This window comes from Cuculus canorus, chromosome 8 (genome assembly GCF_017976375.1).
Source record: "Cuculus canorus isolate bCucCan1 chromosome 8, bCucCan1.pri, whole genome shotgun sequence".
NCBI lineage: Eukaryota > Metazoa > Chordata > Aves > Cuculiformes > Cuculidae > Cuculus > Cuculus canorus.
This window is the reverse complement of record NC_071408.1, coordinates 9,426,828-9,453,853: the sequence shown is the minus strand read 5'-3', so window position 1 is coordinate 9,453,853 and position 27,026 is coordinate 9,426,828. Positions and strand designations below refer to the sequence as shown.

General features: G+C 38.4%; 1 protein-coding gene across 2 annotated transcripts; it reads right to left on the bottom strand.

Annotated features, from left to right (window-relative positions):
* Positions 1-625: 625 nt before the first annotated feature.
* Positions 626-26,295, bottom strand: EEIG2 (EEIG family member 2). 2 transcript variants are annotated; one of them, XM_054072657.1, is made up of 11 exons: positions 26,061-26,295; positions 13,227-13,347; positions 12,579-12,608; positions 11,950-12,066; positions 10,661-10,707; positions 6,613-6,719; positions 5,604-5,699; positions 4,864-5,044; positions 4,646-4,773; positions 4,195-4,264; positions 626-2,869 (listed from the first exon to the last, which is right to left on the bottom strand). In XM_054072657.1, the coding sequence occupies exons 1-11, from the start codon at positions 26,288-26,290 to the stop codon at positions 2,854-2,856; spliced, it is 1,143 nt and encodes a 380-aa protein (XP_053928632.1). In that variant the 5' UTR covers positions 26,291-26,295; the 3' UTR covers positions 626-2,853. The 2 variants fall into 2 exon arrangements, with proteins under 2 accessions (XP_053928632.1, XP_053928631.1); XM_054072656.1 differs by having other exon boundaries at positions 626-2,874; positions 26,061-26,287.
* Between the last annotated feature and the right edge of the window lie 731 nt (positions 26,296-27,026).

Here is a 27,026-nt window from a genome sequence, read left to right as displayed (position 1 = left end):
AGTTATTTCTCTTAATCTTTACCATACAATCAATTACTGAGCTGACCTGGGTGCCAAATAGTTGGTGATATATTTAGCAGCAATTTCACCTCTCTAGTAGTTTTTATGTTAGAACAGAGGCTTATTGCAATACCAAAAAGCTCGGTTCTTTTGAATGCATTAGTAAGAAATGAAATACATGCCACAAGTTGTTTTGTTAGAAAAATAAGAAGGTAATCTACACAGTAATACAAACTGTATGAAAAGCATTGGTAGTAGCAAGTCTTCACACTCAGCTAAGGAGGATTAATTTTGTCATTTTCAAGGTGAGAAGACAATGACTATACACAGTGCCCTCACTTTCCCCAAATGCTGCTAGTTGTGGAGTCTGCTTACTAATTAACCAGCCAACATACCTCACATTTTAAAAGTTATTTTCATTTGTATAAGACTGATATATTACTTTTTCTCTCCAGGAGACAGATAAGTAATTATGTACTAGTAACAGTGCCATTAAATACTTAGTGGATGGGAGTTTAATAAGCTGCAGAGGTAAAGTTTGAAAAGCAGTAAAGAAACTGAAATGGACATAGACTTTCAGTTGAGTTTGTCATTTTTGCATTAAAAAAGACATAATTGTTTAGAAAGAGATTCCAAGCTGAAGACATGAGTTTATTGAATATCTGAGACATTAGCATTTAAATACAGTTAAAAAACCAACAACCCACTGACACATCCCGAATAGTTTACTATGTAAGAGTCTCCAGTATTCTTATAACACAGTTTACAAAAAAGAAAATACTACATCTAAATATGAAGGTTATGGTCCACTTAAAATATGTACAATTAAAGAATCACTTCATAACAACTTGGAGCTCAAAGTAAGAACAATAAATTACTAGAATACAGTTTTATTAAAAGCTTGATTTCCATGTAAACTTCCCTCCTAGTTAAAAGATACGCTCAGCCAAGGAAGTAATTGGTTTCTAGTAAACAAAGTAGCTAATCTATGGCAGTTAGTTGTGTCCTTTAACACAGAATACACATCTGGGCTATGGGAATTCCCTGCAGAATGATGTAAGTATCTGTAGAATGTTGTTTGACCTCAAACAATGAGTGGTTTTGCTAGTAAGCTTAAACAAACTCCTATCTAACTACTACTGGGTTTAATAAATTTGTTAACAAGTGTAGCAGTGATAAAAGAGTACTGAAAGCAACTCAATTTATTCCAATTTCATGGATCTTTTGGTTTGCAGTAGGATTTTTTTGGTACAAATTAGTTACACAACGGGAAAGGAAACTATCATGTTCGGAGAGATAGTTGCACACTAGCAGTTATGCAGTTTCTGTTTAAAACTCCAGGGGAGGGCAGAAACTGATAACACCACACTTCTATTGACAGCAGCTAAAATGTAGTCTTTGTATTAATTCTTTTACCCATTAAAACACTTCAAAGAGATTATAATTAACAGTAGGAAATAAAAGTATTTATGTACCGTAACTGAGAAATAGCTCGTATTAATCCTATTCAATAACAGTACTCCAGCTTTAAAATCTGAAATTTCCTTAAAAACCACAAAAATTTGCTTAATAACTCTACTATCGATTTATTAAAAAAAACAAAGCCTGCTTTTCCTAATTTAACCTGTTAAATATGGCCTACTCACATTTCAATAAAAGGATGTCAAACATCACTGAGCAGAATTTGAAGCACTCAGAGCTTTGGGAAATGGCCACAATACTTGTATTTTTATTTAATCCAACTCTTACTGATAAACAATACAACTAATCCTAACAAAATTAAGGTCATTAGCAGTTTACAATTAAATACAGCAGAGCCAACCCCGAATTAGAACTGTGGCACCTAAAACATCCCTTTAAAGATAAGATTCCTTCATGATCCTCAATGAAAATTTTGGAGATCTTTTGTCTTTCTTGCCTGTCAAGTACATCACTACTTGTGCAAATTTAAATACAGTACATTGACCCTTATGTAAGAGAGCACAGACAGTGAAGGAAGAAGTGTTCAACAAGGCTGCTGCACAGTAAGACTTTCTCAGAGTGCACAGTACATCTACAATAAAGTGCTTCTTTATTAAGTTTTATTGATAATAGTATAGGTGTTTACCTAGTTTTAAAGCTTAAGTTGCTCACTACATAGTTGAATCTCCCTGTACTGCCCCGATCCCAAGGCACATTCAAAACACAAGTAAAGCACTAACTGTGAAGGATTAAGCTACAATAGAAAGTTTTAAGTGGTAGTAAGCTACCGACTAGGTTTGTAAACAGTACCATTCCACTGAGTCTCGTAGTTCATGCATTATTGAAGTAAGTTCCTCTGGAAGCAGCTTTTGAACTCCAGATTTCACAATAAAGCCAGCTTTCTAGATAATGCACTACAGTGCCTTAGTATTTTGATGTGGTATCCCACTTCTTTTGTCCCTTGCCCAAAACCAGACGTCACAATCGATGCATTTAAACCTCTAGACTTTCCAAAGCTGCTTTAGAAGTTGCAAACAAAGCACATCACCACAAGTGATCTCCTGTATAAAATACTGAAATGAGACTCACTTATCAATGCTTCCAGAAGTATTTAATACCACTTAAAAAGTAAGTAATTCCATAACATCAGGTAGAACTTAGAAAAACAGCCCAGGTGCTCGCAAGGTATACATAGCTCAACATTGCCTTCATATCACAGAAGATGAAGCTCTATGAGCAAGAGGCAGTCCATTACTTTTTGAAAAACGATCACACTGAGTTCATTTTAGGTTTAACAATTCTTGCAACAGAGCAAAAAAATGAGAAGTATCAATGCCAGGGTTCCGACTTTTCCTTGTTTGTCTTCTATTCTAGCGTTTTATCACCACCTGCTCATATGCTCCAGATCCTACTCTGAAAGAATATATGAAAGAAGTTAGTTTGATTCCAGCTTAAACAGAAGCTTAACCAGCAAGTATCACAGATCAGCAACTTTACTGTTTAAAAAACCCCTAACAACCAACCCCTCCAAAAACCAACCCAACAAAAACTCTTATATTGGGATACAAGAAAAACATCTCCCATTTTTTTGTTCATGAATTGTAAATGTATAATTATAAAACTGTCTCACCCCACACATGACAGACCAGAATGGGCTGTATTAATACAAGGTAAATTGACTACTATGTCAAAAATTATTATGACAAGCTCTGCCTTAGTATAATATTCTGCCTGGACCGCTCTGGCACCTGAATTAGGACAAGTCTCTATATACTACCATAGTGTGCTCTGTAAGTGTACACGCTATCCTAGACAGAAATCAGTGTGCCCAGTTTGCATATAAGCCAATGAATTATCTTTTAACCATCAATATTGCTTGCTTGTGTAAAATGCAGTTCTTTTATAACTTTCAGCACATTATCAGCTGCCTTTATACCTAATTCCAGAAGTACTTGCTGAAATACCGATCCTATGCTTATTTATTGAGATAAAGAGAAATCTTAAGAGTTTCACTGGACTGCAGAATTGTGGTATTGGAGCACATTCATACCTTTTATTAATGTTTTCTCATCTGAGAAGACTTGTAATGCATTCAGGTCAAATTATCTATACGAGTATTTGAAGATAGATTAGAAGCGAAAACAATATCTCTGGCTCTAAAACAACTACTGGAAGACCATCTGAGGTAGATTATCAAAGGAGAGAGTTCAGGGCTACAAACAGTTCAAAGATGAACAAGCCATTGAAACAGGAATAGTGTAGAACAGGAATCATATGGGAACAGAAAGAGTTGTGAGCAAAACTAAAGAGAAGAAAATTAGGCCTGTTATCAGCATGACTTTACAAAAGTTTGACACTGCAAAGGTAGACATGTAAAACGCTTAAGACTTTCTTCCAGTTCCAGAGAGTAGCACAGTAGGTCTGTAGAGCTAAGATCTGAACTGGTGCCTGTTTCCTGTGTCCATACTGAAATACTGCTCATATCCAAAAATTTTGGAACTGAGATTCTTCAGAACCTCCAAAAGTTATAATTCTCAGAGCTGACTCTTCAGTTCTGTTTTGGAACTAACCAGTGTGTTTTGTTTTAAGACCTAACATTCTACTTCTTTGGATGCCTTTACATGATACAGAATAGAGGGATAGAAAGATCAAGAATGTATATACAGAATAACTGCTGCGTAAGATGCGTTTTTCTTTAGTATTACCTACGGATTAGTTGTAAAGGCTACATACCTGTTGGGTAGATGATGGCTTCCAAAAGAAGTGCTTCCACCAGGGCCCACAAATAACCTTAAGCCTTCTTCTAAAAAGCGAGCGAATTAACACATGTTAGCGTTCTTTAATGTAAGCCAAGGTAAAAAACTAAGTCATTTTAAATCTACCAGTTTTGTAACTGATGCTTTCAGATGCATATGTTTTAAGTAATGAAGAACCCAACTTCACATGGTATAGGAACTACCTTCCTCATAGATTTGCCTCTGCTTTTTTTTTTCTTTTAAGGCTTGAAGTAATTATCTGAGAAAGTTACATGAGCCACACAAGGGTTTTTTCAACTTCTAGGGGACAGGATGAGGCAGGAAATATCCTTACAATTACAAGCAACAAGAACTACAGGGAAAGTGGATTTTCCTAAGGCTTGTAATACAGATCAATTTTGCCCAAGCTTCCTTATTTACTTCTATACCTTCCGCACTTGAGTCTAAACTGAAGTCTTGACTCTGCAGTATTTTTTCAACTATGTCATCAGCATCAACTCTGGTAGCATCGACTCTCTTCAGCTGTGACTCCACAGAGTCTTGCTTTACGGGATGCCTGCAAAAATTAATTTATTTAGAGCTGTTAGAAATGACATAGTGAACTATATTTTACTTCTGCTAAATAAGGTTTTCAAGTTAAGCGTACCTGCAGAGTTTTTCTGATGGTGCATCTTGAATAGATGTTTCGATATCAGCTTCAGTTGGCTCAGTCACTTCATACGGCTCTAGGATACTTCCAATTGCTGTTGAGGTACTACCCAATGAGGTGTTTCTCCTATGGCAGAGTTCAGACAGGCTGTATGATCTAGAGTGACCCGTGTTATATCCTGTTGGGAAGGTGCAGGAGGGCTAGGTTAGGTATGGTCTTGACAACCAAGGTCATTACTTACATTTTACCATCCTGAAAGCTGAATTTGTGTTTTGTCTTCTTATAAGAGACTTCAAAATGTATGCGTATATATCAACTAAGCAATTCACTTTGGGCTTTGTATTTTAGGATGTGCTGTTTTGTTTTTAGTTTAAATAACAACTTCTGCTTCCTAACAAATATAACGATTTGGTGTCATTACTTCCCCTTCAGCTTTCACAGCTAAGTTTCCATTTGCAAGTTATTTGTTTTTACACATGGAAAAGGTAAAAATCTCATTCAGGTCTGTTATTTGGAGGGAGCTAAGGGAAAAAGGTATCTTACATCCAAACAGATAATCCATTGTGCTTTTAAGAGGAAAAAAGGCGCATTTCCCCTACCACACCTGAAACTCCTTGGAAAAAGCTTTTAACTTCAAACCATTTTTTAAAACATTTGAAGTACACTTGTGTTCTACAGTCTAAAACTCTGAAAGTAAATACACCCCAACAACCGATTAAAAAATTGTTAACAGCTACCTGCCAGTTTTGACTGCTGACTTGCATAGCTTGATGTTCTGGAATGTCCACATGCTCCAAGTTCATCTGGGACTGAGGCACTCTTTGATGAGACATCTGCAAGGTGTGCAAGTCAGATACTGTTGCTAAAGCCAGGTTTGTTATTACTTTGCCTGTAATCTTGTTTAGATTCAAATGTCCAATTTCCTAGAGAAATTAGGGACTTGACGCTTGTTTCCTACAAACCCTTTGAAGATTCAAGTGTTGCAAAAATATCATGTATGTTAATGAATTTGCATTCCTTTAAAAAAAATAAATAAATCTGTTTCTGTCTGTGTAAAACAGAGAACCATAGGGATAGAAGGATTTGTATGGAATGTACTTCTACATTTCTCTACACTTTAGACATTAAAGAGATTACCATGCTTCCCATAGTACCATAGCGGAATGGTGTGCTAGGTGGTCTGAGGCTGAAAAAGTAACTTAAGACAACATAAGCTGTGTTTAGGGTGGAAACTAATAAGAAAAAACCAATCGAGACCCCTCAGTTTCAAGCTGTAATGAAGTGGTTTAGTAATATTTTTTTCTAATAGTCTAAATTTCAGGCTACTTAGATTTTAAACAATACTTAGAACTTTCACCACTCAATATTTACTTGGCTATGTGTATTTGGATATCTATGATTCGTAAGTTGAAAATCAAGAGCCAAATTCAATGCTCAGTCAAAATACAAATACAAAGCAAGTCAAGAGATGTGCCACACAGAAAATAAGATTTTAAATGTTAAAAAGAACACAGGCCATTGACCCAATTTCTGTTCTTTCTTTCCATTGAGTAAACTGCTACCAAAGTGAAAAAGAGGGATCCTACTAATGTTAGGTAGGAGAGTGTGTCTCAACAAATAACCAAAAAGGTCCTTTTGTGAGCAAACTGTCATCATCCCTTTAAGATTTGATGTATTTCATACACCTCCTTGAAGCCATGAAACCAGTTATAAAAGAATTGAGAAATGAAGACCATTATTTTATACCTGCCATGCCCATATGTACCACTTTTAAGTTTTCTCCACCTCTCCTGTCTTCATGCAAAGATTCTGATTCTCCAGCAATTGCTATAGATGTTGCTGTGGAAGGAGGCCTGTAAGAAAAAGGTTGTTAAGATTGCTGTAATCCCTCCAAACTGACCAGCATATGTTTTTCTTTTCAAGTAAGTTTTCAAGTAAGTTAATTTGAAGTATACTGTGCTTCAAATTAATAGGCTTGTAACTTCCATCTGAAAACATGCTGCCGGACCCCTGTTAAGAAGGAAAGAAAATAAAAAAGCTTTTGCTGTGGAGCTTCAGGATATTTAACAGAATCCATCTGCTCAGCCCTCAGTTCTTCAGGCTCCTGGGGATCCTTGGAAAGGCTTTTCCTTTATCAATGACTGGCAGAGTGATGTGTGTTATTTTTTTAATTTCTTAATTATTTTTTTTAAGCACATGAACCACAGGATAATTTATGTACTAGGAATATATATCATTCAGTGCTTCACGAGATACATGTAAGTAAAAAAAACCAAAGCCACGCAACTACACAACAGCTCACCTACTTGGCTTGTGCACAGTCCTGTACTCCTGGCTTTGTTTCATCTCCATTACAGGAAATCAGGAGATTCTGGGCTGATAACCCTCCCACTTCTAACAAAGGGGCCTATGTTTCCATCTCCATGTGTTCCCCTCTACCTCCTAACAATTAAACTAAGCGTCACGTACGACATAATTTAAATTTGGTTCAATATTGAAAAAGCTTTTATTAAAGCTTAAATACTTGTTTCAGTTTATACCAAGACCCAAAGGGATATTTTATTCAAATGAATAAACCTCTTAAGATTGTGTTTTGCTAGAGCGAAAGAAACTAATTAGCCAATGACAAAGTGAAAGTAGTCTTCTCTTGCAAGCAAATACAACTAAAATACATTTCAAAATGTTACCTACCAGTTTTTTTAATGCTGTGTTATTTTAGACTTTGGGAACAGACTGTTGGTCTGCACACAAATGGATGTTTGTTGACGTTTTTAGAACTGACATATTCAATAAATTAGTCACTGTCTTTATATATGATAACATATGTCCTCTTATGTTACATTTGAAAGTAAAAAGAGAAAGAGAAAAAGCACTTGCAGAAATACACCACCTGCCTCACTTAACTGCCTTACATACTTCCGATAGCAAGCACTGAATGCTTTCAGGGATGTCACCCCAGATCAAACATCAGGCCTTCTAGGCTTCTTCATAAATCTGATTCCAGATTGTGAAATTGTTTTGAGGTTTATTTTTCCTTCTACAAAGGACATCTGGATTAGATAATTTTTTTGTTCTGTTCGCGTAGAAAGTTTACATTCCAGGAAATGGTTGTATCATCAGTTTGGAAGAAAGTGCCAAGTCTGAATAAATTCAGTTAGAGATTTTTTCCTAGGAAGCCAGAAAACTATTTAGGTACTAATTGCAACTAATGTGGGACCAGCCAGTAAAAACAGAAGTACATTGTTTTATTAGTACACAAGACTAATGATTAGTTAGTTGCTTTTGAGAAACTGTTTATCAGTACCAGTGATGTATTTGTTAATAGGCCTGACTCAAAGTAAACAAAGAGGTGCTAAATAACCAGGATACAGAAAAGCTTTGCCCAATCAAACAAATACAGATAATGCCCTCTTACTATGTATTCTGTTAGCTCAAAATGAGATTTTACAGTGTCCTATTCTTCCTATCAAAGGTTAGAAAAGAGGAGAAAGGGCCTTCAGTGGTGCAAGGGGAATCATCTGAGCTAAACTGGTACAGCCAACATTCTTGGATCTCCTCAGAAACAATGGTAAGGATACAGCCACAGCCGTAATGCACAAGGCCTTGTTGCTACACAAAACAGTTCTCCATTGTCCTAATTACACCAGAACCTACCTCGAACCAGCTATAACCTAGAAATCATGAATTACTTCATACTTGTACCTCAGACTGAGTTAGGAGATCAGTGCTGCTTTTCTTGTAGTTGCAGCCACATTTTACTTTACAGGCAATCTATTTTTACTTAAGGAAGACTTCAGTATAGGCTTACTTCTACAGATTAAGCCTGTATGAGATTATTATTCCTCTTCATTGGATTATTCAGTGACAATGATTGCCTACAATAATCTGATGAAAGATGAGTTTAAATTCAGTCTGAGAGTATTTTGAATAAAACAATGAATTCGTACTGAAGTAAAAGTGTTTTAGTGTAGCATCTTATAAGTACAATGGAAGATACCTTTGATCTAACATAAGGTCTGAAAATATAAACGAAAGTTGAGAACCTACACCAAAGTTGAGATTGCCATCACGAGGGTGAAGCTAGCAATTTTTTCCAGATTGTTTTCCTTAATCTCATGTTTTCTTTTCAATTTATACCTAACACTTGGAACTCTGCCTTAGATTGTTTTTAGGAAGCTAACATGAGAATAATCATGTTGTCTCAGACCAAAGGTCTGTCTAGCCTTGCATGCTGTTTTGTCAGCAGCAAGAAATAGATGCTAAAAGGATATGGCACAAATGAGTATTCTTCCAGCATCTCCTCATCTATAGCTTAGGTACTTCTTGAGCCTCATAAGATGTTTGATACTTAATAGCCCTCAATAATTTTTCTTTTTGGGAATTTATCTTAACTCCTTATTGAGCTTTTAGTATTCACAACATATAGTAGCAAGGAGTTCCACAGCTTAATTGCACATGGTGGGAAGAAAACATGTACTCTCATTGTGAGTCCATCTCCTACTAGTTTCAGTATAACAACGTGGTCAGTGAAGTAAACTGAAGAAAAATTTCAGTTAAAATAGGAATTAAGGGATCAAATTTATTTGGAAGGAAATAGTTCATCAATGTCCCCACAAATACATTGTGACAAGTAAGATCCAGCTCAGATGGTTTAAACCTGATCTAGACAAAATTGTCATCCTGTAGTATTAGAAAAGATTAACGTTAAACCAAAAAGCATATACACTTTGAATAACGCAGTCTACCAACATCCTAATTTACAGAAAAGCTGTGGCAGTAAGAGTCCTGGCAAGCATTGAGGAACTTTCCACACTGCATTTATAGAAGCAGATTCTATGTGTGTCTCTAAGCCCATCCTTAAAACAAATGGCATTTAGGTTATTATGAAATATTTCTTACAATACAAATGACAAGTGAGAGTTCTTCACCTCCTACTGAGCAGGATAATGAAGTCATGGTTAGCAAGATAGTGGTGTTCACTGGAAACAGGAAGCTTGCCAATTGCACTGCTTCAGTGCAGTTGCCCACAGTGCTTGGGTGCCTCATAACAAAACGGCTTACTAGCCTAGAAAGAAGGCAACAATTTCATCTGACTCATTACTAGGTTTTTCCCTAGCATGTGTGATTTTTCTGCCCCGTGGTTAGCTATGAAAGGAAGCCAATGTGCTCTAACAAAATTATTGCATTTCCTAAACTACAGATGAACAACAAGGAGGCCAAAGGATCCTGACTATGTAGCAGTGTATTTTCCTAGCTACCTCCCCCTTCAGGTATTAACTCTTGCATATTTTACAGAGTTGCATAATGCCGTTGCTAATTTAATATCTCTAAGTGCTTTCTCTTGTATTGTCATATGACACTACTTGTTGGGGTTTTTTTAAATAAATCTTTTAAAATCATCTGAGACCTGTGAATAAAAGGTATAACCACACATCCTCCAAACATAAAGATTAGTCAGATCACCCTACACCAAGTATATTTACATAAGCTTGCTGCAAGAACAGTTTCCTTTAAGTATTTCTTTTATCTTTATTTCTATTTTTAATTACATATGTACAGGCTAGTTTTCTTTGCTTGAAAATACACTAACTATTTAATAGCAAAGAGAGCCATAACACATTTACTGGTATTTTAGCCATGTTAGCCAGCATTCAGCTACCATCCCATTTTTTTATGCCTTTTTCTTTAAAATGTTGTTGCTGGTTTGGAAAGATTTATAAACATGAAATAGAAGTGTAATTCTGAACAAGGAATGTACGACAAAAGCCCTACCCCAGATTTTTTATAAACTTACATTTTAAAGCATGGGTCTCCCGACATTAGCTGCATGTTGATCAAAACCTACACATTAACAAAATAAAACCCACTGTAAGAAAATAATAGTATTGGTTTGTGATACACGGCCATATCACTAAGTTATACTTGCCACCAATCTTACATTTAAGTAAAATAAAATGGCATCATCATATATGCAAATAAACAAACTAACATCTTATTTTTCTCAGTACACATGTGAACAACACAAAAACATCATTTAAAGTAATATAGTTGCACATACAAGATTCTGTAAAAGATACACAGACCAAGAAGAATCACAGAATCATTAATAGTTAAGATCACTTAAAGGGAAAAATACAAGGACAGGAAATCTAGAAGATTAATAAGCAAATTTTTAAGTATTAAATTTTTATAAGTATTGTTTAAAATAGTAGGTGCTGAAGCATGTTCTTTGCCAAGAGTGTTTAGCAAACTGCTAGCATACCAGAACTGGTTGTGCTAACATCAGAGATAAAGTAAACCCACGAAAGGTAAATAATGCCATGGGACAACAATGAATTAAGAAGGCTCGTTAGCAGGGTCAGAGCCATCAATTAAAAGTTTTCTAGACAAAGTCTATGTCTGTCATACAGAAATCAGAAAGTGTGTGCCTAAACAGTGAGCTCAACAGGATGAGAAATCAATCCTACTGTCTTGGTAGGAAATTATTATTATGGTTTTAAATTCATTTGTGACATTTGGTAGTTGATTATTTTTGGGTGACTGCAGCTTACTGAGTTTTTTAAACTCCCTAGTCTAATGAGAGAGAAGGGCAGGGCAGGTTTCTTCCAGCAATGTTCACCAATTGTTACATTGATTACTATCAAGTAGAAAAGGGAAAGTTCCAGTAGTCATGGAGGTGTTTAAGCTGGTTTATACATAAATGAGCCAATTAAGAGATTCGTGCTTTGAAATGCTGCACAAGTAGTTGCCCAGTCTTAAAGACATAATTGCTACATTTACATGAATGTATTAACTTTTCATTGTGCTTCCCTGTTCCATTTTTCAATTCCTGTTGGAATAGGAATACCTTTTGAAAGCTTTTCTTTTACAGCTATCCACTGCCATTTGAAAGAGTACGACAAATCCTATTTTTGACTGTACGGATTTTGATGATTCTCTTTAAACAACGCTGTTGTTTTTACTTTAAATAGTTTTCCTTCTAGAAGAAGGTGCAGCAAATATGTTTTAAATTTAATTACGTGCTTAATAATAACACTTGTTTTCTGCTTTATTAGTTTAAGGATGATGAAGGAAACTAATTACTTTGAGAATGGAGTTATCCTGTCTTGTATTTTTGGTATCATAACCTTCCAGTAAACAGCGACGAGTGGTATTTCCTGATCCAGCAAACTCTGCTAGATTTAGGTCTGCAAATCCCAGCTGTTAAGAGAAAATGACAAAGTTAGTACTAAGTATATTGCTAACTGAACATACTCGCTACATGCACAGCATAGAGTGCCACTCAACAGCAGTTTCTGTAAAATATGAATAAGGGAAAGCTCATTAAAGGGAGTGGCCCAAGGCAAAAAGCAGAAAATGAACTGTGTGCGTCAAATTCAGCATAGCTCATATTTTCAGTTAAAAATTAAAGTCTCAAGCGAAATAAGAACAAGGACAGCTTTCTTTATCTTTAAAAGTAAACACATGTAGAAGGGTTTACTTTTATGAATCCTTTCAACATACTAAACTGAAAGAAAAGAACATTCTGGTGATATAATATTATTATATGTTTATTAAACACACTGATCCCGTGTAACAGTGACTACTGTATCCCTATAAAGCACATAATGACATCATGAGTATTAGAGTACATTTCTGGAATTATTAAAAGGCATAAAATTACAAGAAAGAAAAGCTAATTTGTTAGCTAAATTAGAAACATTTCAATTTACCTTTGCATATGCCTTTCCTCCTTTTAACTCCTACAAAAAAAGAAAAAAAGACAAGCCATTAAGGATATTGTACTGACTGGGTTCTTCTTTGTTTCATTTGGTTTGGTTTTTTTAGAAAAGCAAATACTAATCTTCATTTTAAAATAGCTCTATACACATTTGCTAGGCTGTACTGTTGTTATTTAAAGCTTAATATTAATTACGTCCTCCGTGCAGGCCAGCAGGCGACTGTTGTCTTGTGGAGGGAAGGAAGGGTGAGTGCCAGATGCTGACCAGCATTGGCTTTCGCAAAGTCTAGCGCCAAAGGCAGGAAGCACTGCAGACAAAATTCTGGTACTTAACACAGTTCAAGCCTTCTAAGTTTACTGCTGCTTGCTAGAAGTATCTATGAAGGACTAACTTTACAAAGACTGATGAATGTTTCCTTTGCTGTCCTGTTGGAATAAATGTTCTTTTCAATAAGAACACTAAAAAAACCCATTAATTAGTCAAACTAAGGTAATTAATAAGATTACTATAAAATTTTGACTAGACTAATACCTGACATGGTTGCAGGTAAAATTTGCTTAATCAGACATTTTAAAATTAAACCAAAACAAGTGAAGAAAGTGCAAGGAAAGAGGAGAAGAGGGAAAATAAGCTACTTACCTTCCGTACAGACACCCTACAAATGCAAGTATCCAGAATCCCGGTTGTGGCACTGGCACTGATTTTACACATAAATAAGAACTTTTTCTTCCAGCGGACACAGTTTGCCTGTACTACCTCCCTGCAAATAGAGAACGTGCTCAGTACCAATTGCATATACATCCAGGTCCATAAAAAGCAATAGGACGGCTGCAAAACACTCATTCCACTGTTTGCAGAGTAGTCACTTCACGCATAATCTGATTCAGAGCCTGAATAATCATCCTTCAATCTTCTCTTTGCACACCGAGACTGTTTCCAACCTTGAACACAATATTAAACCTACAGAAAAAATAAACAGCCAGGTGTTTCTGCAAATGAATGAGACAATGGTTTTTCAGTTTGCCTCCAGACAGTGAAGAATATTAGCTTCCAGAATATTAGTTCCCAGGCACTGTCTTCCAGCCAAGATCCTGAGCTTTGGAATATGCTGAAGTTACCCTCTTTGACCAATAGTTCTTCAATACAGAGAAAGGGAGCACCACACAAACAGAACCAGATAAATCTGAGGCCTGGAAAAGTACAAAGGAAATAACAAGCTAATGCACTTGGGGCAAACGAGAATTTCAGCTACATACTGGGAACTTGCCATTTGAGAGCAAAATAAGACAACTAATATTTGAATGGATTTTTTCATTGCAGGAGATTTGCAACCTGACGATATAATGCAGCTGGAAAGAGGCAAAATGTAGGATGCTTTCAGCTATATTAATGTTATTATATAAGGCTCAAATGGAACATATTATTCTCCTCGGGTAACTCTGATTGAGCAAGAACAGACTCCAAGACGAACAGCTGCAAGGAGGACCACTAGAAAACTCCTGTATCTTATAAGAAAAAAATACATATACTAAAAATATGCTAAGTAATTCAAACACTTCAGAGACCAAGTAGCTTTAAGTCAAGTTAAAAGTAGTTAGGACCAAAATAAGGCATAATCAAGCACTCATTTAAACTGAAAAATTACAAGGTTTCAAACCACAGAGCATGTTTCTAGAACAGCCTTCAAGTAAGAGAAGTAGGAGCAAAAAAATCCTACCATATTAAAAGACAGTCAGTTTGTCAATAACAGGGGACATAAGGACCGGTGGTATTGAGCGACTTGCCTCAATGATCAAAAGCTCTTTTGTAGTCCCATATTTTTAAATTCAGAACTTGGGACTGTGGAGAAACTGTGCTAATTTCTTCTACCACTCTAATTGTTTGAGTACCGTCTTTATATATTAAAGCAATATTTCTCCTTTTCTTTCTCTTCAATTTTTTTAATACAGACATTCCTATGCTTTATATTAACATCTTACAGCAGCTTGTTATTGAAGGTCCAAGACTGATGTCTTCAACAGAGGTAGAATTCTATGGCTCCATATGACCTGGAGTCAGCATTTATCAGCTGCGGAGAAATGATGAATTGCAAGGCACACAGAAAACTCTGATTTGCTGTGCTGGTAAGATTGCCAGCTGTGGCGCTTACTGGCACCACGACATCCTAAGGTAGAAAGAAACTAGCCTGCCTAAAATGAGTCAGTTCAGTGACCACAACAGACTAACGGATTCTGATGATGCAACACCGAGTCATACTCAAGCATGTGACCTAAAATGAACTAGCTCTGTATACCACAAGCCAGCTACTTTTTATCCGTTATGTTTTATATTGTAAACTTTCCTGTGCTTTGGAAAACAAATCCCAAACTGCCAGTATATGAGTTATTTAAATCCAAAGTAGAACTTGAATTCAAAAAGGGCAAATTACTAACAGTTACATCCTCTACTGGAAACAGCTCAAGCAAGAAGCCACCAAGTGAAATGCAGCCTTAAAGGGATATTTGATAACTGATAATACTTGTTACATTCACAAAGTTTAGGAATAACTTATAGAAGTTACGTGATCGTTGCTCAGCTCTAAGGTAAAGACAATAGTCAACTAGATATTCCCTGTGAGCAGAACACAGCTGTCCAAGTGCATTGGTATCTGGGATCTACATATTTGCAGGTTTCATACACTGTGCTTAAAGATAACACAACTTCTGAGAACACTTTTTTCCTGCAGATCACGGTGGTCCAGTAACTTAGGAATGAAATCTCCCTAATTTATTTTGTTTAAAGTTCATTTTTCCCTAAGTAACATTGAGTAACATATGCTAAAACCGAAAAAATGGGAGACCCTCTCTCTCTAAACCACCACACACAACTGATCAAAGTAGTTTTACCTTTTCCATGAGCTGTCTAGCTACAATTTTTTGGCTTCAAATAGAGAAAAGATATCTATGTCACTATCTTATGTCATTAAATTCACTGTAGTACTCTGATCCTTCTGTCAACATTTCTATCAGGATAGACTGAGAATGCTAGAAACTCTTATGAAACAATACCAATGTCCTTTTGCAAGCACCAGAAGCAATAGTCCTGCACTGATACTGAAAGACAATAGACTTGCTCACACCCTCAGTATTAGTGGTACTTATCCTAACTCTCACTTGTCATCCATAAAGGTCAGAAAGTTCTTTCTCATCGTCACCCTTACCACCCTCCCATATCACCCAAGATATCATGGGACTACTGGCAGTAGAATCACTTCTATTCATCATTTCACCGAGTTCTTGAAGTGCTTTCACATCTGTAACATTTCCAGTTATTAGTAATACTCCTTCCTACAAATAATGCATCTGATTTTCTAGATACTTCTGTAGACTCATAAGGTCAAAATAATGTACCAAAATCTTTGCACAACTCTATGTTACGGTTCAGGTTATGCTTCCGCTTTTCGGAACAGCTTTCCACCTCTACAGCAAACTACCATCAAAGCAACTTTACATTGTATAGTTCCATAGTATTCCAGATATCACTAACATTATTGTAAAAGATAATTTAGTGATCATTAGATGTAGTATTTTTTCTTGTAAATATAAGATAAACGTAAGTAACATCTGCTTGAGAACTACAAGTGCCCTTAAAACCTTTAAGGATTTTGAATTTATTTCAACATACCAATACTACTCTATGTATATCATTGTTCAACTAAGGAAGATACCACGAAAGCACTACGCTTTTGAAGTCTCAATCCACTCACTGATATAAGCGGTCAGGATTTATTCGGGCAAATAATTTAATAACCTTTAGACAGGAAGATCAGGTTTTTAAGATCTCTTAGAAACAAGAAAGTAAAAGTCACAGTAAAAATGCCTCAGTTATAGATACAGATGCTCTAATCTTGTAAAAATAAAATCAAGTAAAACCAGGAATACTGCACCCTAGAATCCTAGAATCACAGCATCACCAGGTTAGAAAAGACCTCTGAGATAATCAAGTTCAAGCATAACCTATCTATCACTAAACCATAACCTTAAGTAGCTTGTCTAAATACCTCCAGGGATGGTGACCCAATCACTTCCCTGGGCAGCCTCTGCCAGTGCCTGATGACCCCTTCTGTGAAAAATTTTTTTCCTAATGTCCAATCTGAATTTCCCCTGGTACAGCTTGAGGCCATTCCCCCTTGTCCTACCACAAGTCACGTGGGGGAAGAGGCCAGCACTCTCCTCTCTACAACCTCCTTTTCAGGTAGCTGTAGAGAGCAATAAGGTCTCCCCTCAGCCTCCTCTTCTCAAGGCTAAACAATCTCAGTTCCCTCAGCCGCTCTTCATTAACACTTGTTCTCCAGCCCCCTCACCAGCTTTGCTGCTCTTCTCTGGATATACTCCACAGCCTCAACATCCTTCTTGTAGCAAGGGGCCCAGAACTGAACACAGTATTTGAGGTGCGCTCTCACCAGTGCCGAGTACCAGGGCAGAATCTGGACCTGCTGGTCACGCTGTCCCATAAGGACATCAAAAAAGCATCATTAGTTTCTTTCACTGGCATATTGTTTTAAAAAATAAGGTATCTGAAACATTTGTACACAATTTGCAAATAACCCCAACCCACTGCCCCCTCTGATTTCTTTTAATTGCATTATATAAAGAAAAAACATGTCATATTTTAATAAGGATCATTTTTGTGTGATAAAAAGCACCAGCAAGTTATTCCCGTCATGCTGAAAAATACAAGTCAAATAATCCGAACATTTAACTTGTAATATCTAAGTTTCTGAGATTCTCAGTTCAAGTGCGAGGCCTGTAGAAAATAAACAGTTCTATTGATTGGTTACTATGGAAATGAACCCAGATAACTTCTTGGCAACTGCGCCTGTGCTACAGGCTGCCGGAGAAAGCTTTCCATTATGAGTCAGTTTCCTATGAGCCTCACAGTCACTTCACTGCATGCAAAGCAAAACAGTTGTTTTATGAATCAAAATATCTCTTAGTTACCAAGACGCATTCAAATACATACAAGGTTGTCATGCTTTGGTGTAGTTTAACGAGTACTGGCAGCTGGACCTAGCCAAGAACAAACTAAACAGACCAATATTTTAAAATAAAATATTCCAAAGTATAGTTTGTTACCATCAGTTTAACAAATCAAGTGTTTCTTCTTTAGAGGGACAATTTCAGACTGACTAAATTTCAAATGCAAGATTTCAGCTGTAGACAAGTCTTTTCTCTATGTATTTTATGTACTGTGCTTTTTTCTTTTGAAGGTGTTTATGACCAGCAGATTCATTTCCACATGGATAAATGATATGAATAATATTAATAATGGCTTTTTTCAGCAAGTAGTCACAAATGCAAAAGTAAATAACTTTTAAGGACCTTAAGTGTCATGGGAAAAATTCCTGCTTGCCAAATGGAAAAGCTTTAGGAGAGCTTTAGAAATAAAGAACCCAAAGCTCCTTGTGGGCATTTACCAAAGTACTGTGTTCCATTAATTAGAAAAATGTTTCTTCAAGTTTTTATTTTAATTATTGCAGACAGCCAATTATAACATTTAGTCATATCCAGATGACTATGTGGAACAGATTGGTTTTCTAGTGCAATTATTTTAGAATCATTGGTCACTGAAGAAATACAAAATAGGAAGCATTTGTTCTCAGTTTTAAGATGCTATTCAGTCACTACATTGGACTAGTTTCGTATGAAACTACTTCTAGAAATACTTCTGGAATCAATTGGAACAGGGTGCTTCTCGATGCAAGGAAAGGCACTTGTGTATTTGGGCTGACAGCTCCTGTCATGGGCTTGGGGCAGGCCATTATTTTAGCTCCCCAGCCCACCCTTTTCTTTTCTTCCCAAGTTTGTTTTTGGGTGTGCACATGAACTTTTATCACCTAACCTAACTGCTTCCTTTAATCAACCCTTGGCTGAACAAACTTAACACAGAGAGTCCTGTCCTTCCAATACGGTGTTCAGTAGATTGGAGTAAAACAGGGTTATTTTTAGTGTAGGAAGTGGTCTTTTCTAAATGGGAACAAGATCCCATTCATATATTTTATATATGTACTTTATGTACATATGTATTTATGAAACCAAATGCCTTTCTTCTGCAGAACAGCAGAACACCTAACAAAGAATGTCAATGCCATGATCCCACCTTACAGGAATTAAGGCATCGGCCTATATTCTAACTGTTGGGGTTTTTTTAGCTCTCAACGGTTCAGGTACTTTACAGTACGATTTGACCTTTCCTAGGCTACCTTTAGCATTAGGAAGGTATTGTTGGGCATAGAGTTCTCATCTATATTAGGGAATACGTAATGGTTTCGCATGCAAGAGAGGAACACGCTCTTGCACCTCTCTTATCCCAAATCTACTTCCATTTCAGATTTGCAGTGTCACAGTTGAGGAGGAAGATAGAGCTACATGTGCAATAGGGTCCCAGCAGAACGGAGCGACTGTCTCACCAGTCCACTTCAAGGCAAAACACTGCACACTACTATTCAGTCTCCCAAGATCTGCCAAATAGCTTGTTTAGATCCTCTAGAAAATTACTCTTACTGCACAGAAAAGTAGTCTTCTTGTTTGATTTAGGGCTACACAGCTGAAGTACCGTTTACTCACGTCTTTTCTTTTAATATCTCAACTGTGCACACAAACAAACATAAACAACATCACCCAACAAAGAAACCCTTCACTTTCAAGCTAAACTAAAATCCTTTCTGCTATGTTGATAATGGAAGTGTCATAGAAACAAACACAAAAAGACAAATATGAAGTTAACACAGGTATTTTAAAGCAAATTAAAAAAGCTCCAGCACCAATGCCAGTAACAACATTATTCTAATCTATTCTGTACCCAATACACATAACACAGGCAATGTACATGCTGCCCATGCATGTACCAATTCCAACCTCATTATCTTTAAAGAGCATTGAGCTACAAAGGAGCAAAAAATATTCAATATAACTCTTCAAGCACAAAACTATACTTTAAATTGTTTTTTGATAACCAGAACACTAAATTCAGCCTTCATATAGAGAGATGCATCTCTTTAAGCTAGAGCTTGGAGCATAACCTCCAAAGAACACACTATAATAACAAACTTACGCAAAGCTTCAATTAATTGCTTATATTCAGGAAGAAATTACTTACTTTTCCTTTAATACTCCCTGTCTCTTCCATGCCTGAGTCACATAAAAAGACACATTCTTGCCAACAAAACATTTTTTCCTAAGCATTGCAAAAAACCCCAACAAACCCAGTCATTTAGGAACAGAGCTTCAACATTTCACAAGTTTCAGCACAGAGCAAACCAGCAAACAGCTGGCTCCGGGAGAAGAATTCCACTTGTTTACAGTGCACAGCTCCCCAGTTAATTTGCTGTTAGTGCACGCAAAACTTTAACAGAGCAATAGTCTTCTGTTCTACATGTTTTTACTCATTATAAACAGGTTAAGTCTTTAACTGGCAACATTTCATGTTCATCTGTTTATTATAAAATGTGTATAAACCAATCATCACATGGAAACAGAGCTACTTTGGAATACTTATGAAAAACTACTGGTTACAGGCAAATACAGAGACCTAAAAGGAAATGGAATTAGCACTGTGAAGGGCAAACTGCATTAGCGAGACTGTAGCAAAAAGTGATGGCTCCCCTCTGTTGAACATTTATAAGGATGTATCTGCAGCAATGACCTTTTTGGGAGCCCTTTCCACGGGACACTCAAAATAGAAGCAACTCCAGGGAGTGTAAGATGGGGGTCTGGAGGTAGAGATGAGGGAGGATGAAGCACCTGATGCAGGAGAAGTTTGGAACACGTGATTTTTACAGTCTGAAGGAGGTGAAGGAAGACCTAATTGCTATCTTCAGTCATGTCTGTTGAGTTAGAGAGAAGATGGAGCCAGATGCTTCTTAGTGGGGAGCAAAGAAACAGAAAGAGGCAATAACAAGAGAAATTTCAATAAAGTAAGGTAAAAAATGTTCACGCTAGAAGTGGTGAAATGGAGGGGCTGGTGGTCTACAAAGACTGGTATCCACATTCTTACAGATTTCCTAGAGGTGACAGGACAAAGCTCTGAGCTTCCTGACCTCATTGCAGTTAAGTCTTGGTTTGAGCAGGAAGTTGGACTACGTGATTCCTAGCATTCCTCTCCACCCTAAATTATTACATGAACAGAAATAGTGCTTAAAATAGGAAGGCAATCAGGTGTTATGGTGCTTGCAAATGGCAAGTTTATGACAGGAAAATACTATGCTTCATGTACTATGCTGTGGTCAGGGGAAAAAAACCCAACATCATCACCAGCTCTTTTAAGCCAAAGTGCCTGTTCTCCTGCACAAGCAAGAGACATCAAGCATGAAAGCTTTCCCCTCACTATCCCCTCCTCTTTGACAGATGCCTGTCATACATCTCTTTTCCAGGGACTTTTTCTTAAAAGCTGGCTGTTGCTGTAACTCTTACCAGTACTAACAGTAACCAGAGTCTCACAAGAACGAGCCCTGGCAATAATCAGCCACATCTCATGCAAAATGCCATCTGTACAAACATTTTCTTGTCTCCTACTGTAGCCCAAAGGTCACTGTCTTCAGATCTGATTTTATTTTCTTTACTCCTTTGATGATTTTTTTTATTTTCTCCAATCTATTTCACATATTTGATTTCTTCATCCCTCTCATTTCCACACTGTTACTCTTTCGCCTTTATACACGAATTCCCCCAATACAATTTTAGCCTTGTTTACTTCTCCTTCAGCCCTGTCCCGAATATCCACATCAATCCTTGTACATCACGTTACCTTTCTCAAGCATATTGTCTAAATCTGTTCACTAAACCCATTTTATTTTAACTATCAATGAAAGGCTGAGGAGGTACAAAGAAACTATTATATCTGTAAAAAAAAGTTACAATTTGCGTAGAGAACTTCCCCTTCTTACCTCTTCCTCCCTACAGAGGACAGGAACTGGAAGCTGCTCAACCAACAGTCCCTTCACAACTGAGAAAACAGTAAATGGACATTTGGGATTCTGGGAAGAACAGCTACAAAACTGTAAGCCAGGATTTTTATCCCACCACTGATTTGCCTCATGGCACTTGAAAACTTATTTTGTAAAATTTCAGTTTATCCAACCGGTTACAGCTGAAAAGCTATTAGAAATACCATTATCCATTGCCAGTTCTGAGACCATCAACAGGCTTCATACATCATGCAGGGAGATAAGAGCCATAGGGGCAGTAATTCCATGTGACAGGTATGTCTTTCTAACAAGTACTTTTGTTCAAAACCAGGAAGCTGTCTAAGCTGCATTACTACCAGGAGAAATTTTCCCTTTCAAATGCAATAGCAGTAACAGGGAAAACAATAGTTAAAAAGCAATTTGAAGAGTCCAGTGAGGCATAAAACGTACTCACTGAAGTCACAAAAACCAGATGTAGTTTTAGGCAGTCAATAAGGAGGTAGGCAAGCATCACTAGAAGTATGAAATACTTGTTATCTGGAAGACAACAAATCAGCTTCTACAGAAGACAATCACATACTCTAGCCTCTATCTAATAGGAATAAGAATATATTTGTGCAAGGAATGGAATATCTCCAAGACTCAGGGCTTAAAATGTGCTGTATATAAAAAAAACTTCTCTGGAATCTGTGAAAGAAAGAAAGAAGAAACAAACATCAGCAGTCTCAAGTGTTAGAAATCAGATCTCAAAGGCAGGGGGGAACACGACTAGACTGAAGACTGCAGTCGTAAGACCAACCAAGAAGCCCTTTTCTTGAGTGGGTTGCAGGTGGAAATAAAGCTAAAAACATTAACTACCAGGCTTACAGCTACTGCACCCTAAATCTATACACCACTATTGAAAGTACACCCTCAAGAGATAAGATACTCTACTTTCCAAAACTCCTTGGATTTCCACATATCCTATCTGGTATTTTTCTGCTGGTTGAGCAACAGCTCAGACTGAGAGCAGTTACCTACTCTAGAGGCCTATCAATTATTTCTTCAGCCTATTCAAATGAGGGCAGTTGCAGACAGCCTATACTTTCAATGCATTTATGCCTGCATTGGACTAGCCTTGAATAAATATGTGTAGTATTTAGTCAAGTCTATACCTTAGAACAGTATTTTTCTGTTCAAAATATTCATAGATGTAGTTTCTGCCCTGGAATAATCCTCTGCGATTCATGGTGCCATAGATATTATGTGCACAATATTTTATGACCAGGCAGCGTATAGATACATGATCTCCTGGAATCTGCACAATATCCAGAATTAATGTATCCAATTTCAAAGAGAGATTTCTGTTATCACTGGCGCAGGGATATTCCACATAGGAAGCCAGGCTAGAAAGTTTTCTAGATGAAAATGAGGTTTGCCAGTACAACTTTGCATACACCCACAGTCTGTTTGCTGAACATCCACCCTTTGTTTCAAACTCTAAAAACGCCATTGTAAAGATCCAGAAGTCATATTAGAAAGCAATTTCAAAAAGGGGAGGGGAGGAACAACATTGTACGGCTGACTGGCAGTTCACTAGAACAACCAAACAAACCTGTCACCCCAACTTCTTTCAAGGTTTTCCATGTAGCAGAGTCAAAGCTTATAACTCCTTGATTCTCCTTAGAATTCTCATGCACACACTCAAACATTCCCTCCCAGCTACTACATGGCTGTTCAATGTCCTTTGACCAAAATATTATTTGACAGTACCAGATGACTTACAAAAGCTGAGTATTTTGTCAGGTAATTAAGCGTTTTGCATTATAATACAGATTTTTCTTTTCCTACGGTAAATATTCACAGATATGCACAGGGAAACTTCAATCAGAAGTTTTCAAACTGGAGTTCTACAAAACTACATACACAAAACCCACAGTGACACATAAATGACGACTAAGTCTGCAATTCATACACAAACCAGAACACTGTGTACTGCACTATACAAGTTTTCAATAATGGGGACCATGTCTTCAGAACACATTTCTTACATTTCTCTTCCTTAGTAAAGATCTGAGAAGTGAAAGAATATTTATCAGTACCTTGAACTTTTATCTGTCTTCTTTTTGGCCCACTTCAACGTTCAGAGGGATGATATAGGTATCACACTTCTTGCAGGATGGGGGCTTTAATCATTCATACAGCGTGAGCCATGCAGTGCTGAAAGGATGACTACTTGACTCTGTTTTCATCACAACTCAGTACATTTAGGCCTTTATTCCAATGCTGCCAGCCTGTGCTTTTATGAATTTCTTTCTCAGTGAGTAAGCTTTGTAAAGAAAATGCTAAAAATATTGGGCTGACTTATAGCTTGTCGACATGACTGCCCTTTTTCAGTCTTCTTTAAGGCAAGAGGCAGCAGGGTATTGGTTTGCATCCCTACCAACTTGAGAATTTAATTCTCAGTAACTTTTCTCTAAAAAAATTGTAATTTACTATACCTCAGTCAGTAACAAAAATAAAAGCTACTAAGAAGAGATGATCACTTTTCCTACATACTATATGATATTTAAGATAAGTTTGTATATTACTTTCTAAAACAAAATGGAGCTCTTCCAACTTCTTTTATATCAATATAAAGTTCACTGCTTTAAGGAGAGGACTGCCAGCTTGCCCTGGAACTAACAAATGCATGCAACTTGAAGACAATGCCATTCAAAAAAGTTTGCATCTGACAAGTTTTGAAATGCTGCCACTCTTATGTTAACTCAATTTCTTATTTATTCAGACCTTTGCTGAATCACCACTGTGAAAATCCATCTATTAATTCTTAAGCCAAGAGCAAAGACACCCCCTTAAATTAGCACTGAAGGATCCCTGCAGAGGAAAACTTTACCAGCCTACCTCACTGCTTCTCAGTCCATCAGGAATGGACCAGTTACACTCACTGTGACCTTAATATACCAGCCTGTTTCACCACTGTTCTTCCTTTTAAACTGTACTCCCAGAAAGAGAAAATGGAAGAATCTCAAAAGCTTCTTTGATTCCAACACAACTCTTCAACACAACTTTTTACATTGTCACGCTTCCACTGACACTTCCTACGTACACATACCACCTCCTATCACACACACTTTACTTGAATGCACTGTTCACATTCATAAAGATATGCATGTATGCTCTCAAGCTTTTAATTTTAGCATCATAAACAGGCAAGGCAGAAAAAAGGCTAAGATCACATTTATGTACCACAAATGTCAGCTCCGCTGAAATCAGCTCCTTTAAAACAGAGATACTGTCCAGAAGATGTCTGTCAGCCTGTGAAAATGAGTTCAAGGCAGTAAGGGCTGCATTAATACAGTGATGGCACATTAGTGCTTAACATCATGGTTATCATCACCCATTACTCATGAAGAAGTCACTTGCAAGAAAAACGTTGAAGAAAAAAGAGAGACATGAAATAGTAACAGAACGCTGATGAGCTGAAGACCCTCCAACCGTGCAGATGGAAAATTAATCTTGAATCATACATGCTAGTATAACAGAATGGTTGAAAAGAAGGCTTTAGGCCCAAGTTCTACTTTAAACCCTTTATTTGCTTTTGATTCTGTAAACAGAATCAAGGAAGATAATTTAGCAAGCTCTGTAACAGCAGTACTTTAATAATAATTGAATATTCATAGATTTGTTACTGATTTCTGCCTGCTCCCAGAATTGTATGAGACATTTTTCAGTAAATCCTTCTCATAACGATACTAAAGTAATTGAATAGCCCAGACAACATGAATAAGTGTAACGGGAGGGGAAGCTGCTCCTCCCCAGACCTGAAGCCACAGCACACCCTTCCTATTGACAGGGTTCTCTCTCTGCCTGACACCTGGAAAAATATCAACTCAATTGTACTCTCTTTACCCATCGCTTCCTGCAGATTGGGAAGCCACTGTCACAGCGGATTGGGAAGCCACTGTCACAGCAGACGACAGCTCTGCTGCTGAGGCGCAAAAGAGAAAAAAAAAGAAAATGAAAGCAAGAATGAAGTCAGTAACGCCCGGGACTTGAATACTTGTGGGAGATGAGGACTTTTCAATGTTTACGTTAACTCTCCGTGTAAATATCCACAGAACGAAGCACAGCGAGCCAGTGTTGAACAGAACAAAGCATTAAGTTCGCCCAGCTCAGACGCACAGGGACAGTCCCGCCTTCACAGGCTGTGGCAGCCGATTTCTGCCCCTCTGCTCCCACACACTCCCCGGTTTTAGAGCTCGAGGCGCTACACGAGCACCGATCTCTGAGACAACCCTCACCCACTCACGGGTTCGTTTCCCCCGTTATTCGCTGTTTATGAGCCTCAAGGACTCCTTTTCACGGAGAGTTTCGACTTCAGGCAGGGAGCAGCCCCGCAGACGAGGAGTGCACAGAGCTCCCACCCCGATTCCATCCCCGCTGCGGACACGGGGGCCCCGGGGGAAGGGCGAGCAGCGCCCGCAGCGAACAGGGACGGGCAACGGGGCAGCCCCGGGGCCGCGGCGGGAAGGGGCGGCCGCACGTACCGGGAGGACTCCCCGCTGAAGCTGCCACCGTCCAGCAGCCGCACCTTGCAGAAGAGGATGCCGTTGACGAAGGGCACGGAGGAGAGCTCGTCCAGCTCCAGCTCCACGCGGAACTTGAACTTCTTCTTCTTCATCATGACGAAGGCCATGTGCCGGAGGCCGCCCGGGGGTCGCCCCCCCGCCCGCCCCGCGCCGCCAGGCAGCCCCGCGCCCCGCCGCTCCGCTCCCATCGCCCGGGACGGCAACGGGACGGGGACCGCGCCGTTCCGCCCTCGAGCCCGGAGCTGCGGGGCGGGGAGAGAGCGGGGGTGGGAGCGGGGAGGGAGCGGGGCTTGTGCGGCACCCCGGCCCCGCCCCGGGGCGGGTGCGAGCAGCGGCGCTGCCGCGTACTGGAGGTGAGGGGGGGCACAGAGATGGGTTGGGTTGGACGGGAGCTCAGAGATCATCCAGGTCCATCCCCTGCCATGGGCAGGGACGCTTCCCACAGATCAGGCTGCTCAAAGCCGCATCCAACCTGGCCTTGAACGCCCCCAGGGATAGGGCAGCCGTATCCCAAGGCAACGTGTGTCAGTGCCTCACCGCTCTCACAGTAAAAAACTTCTTCCTACTATTTAGTCTAAATCTTCCCCCTTCCAACTTAAAGCCATTCCCCTAGTCCCATCAATACAAGCCTTTGTGAACAGTCCCTACCCAGGCATCTTCAACACAGACCCAACCGCTGGTGGCTGGAGTGAGACAGCCTATCTCAGCTGCGTCATTTGCAGCGTTTCTGGCGTTTCATAGAATCATAGAATGGTTATGGTTGGAAGGGACCTCAGAGATCATCCAGTTCCAACTCCCCTGCCATGAGCAGGGACACCTCCCACTAGATCAGGCTGCCCAAGGCCCCATCCAACCTGGTCTTGAACACCTCCAGGGATAAGGCGTCCACAAGTTCCCTGGACAACCTGTGCCAGCGCCTCACCA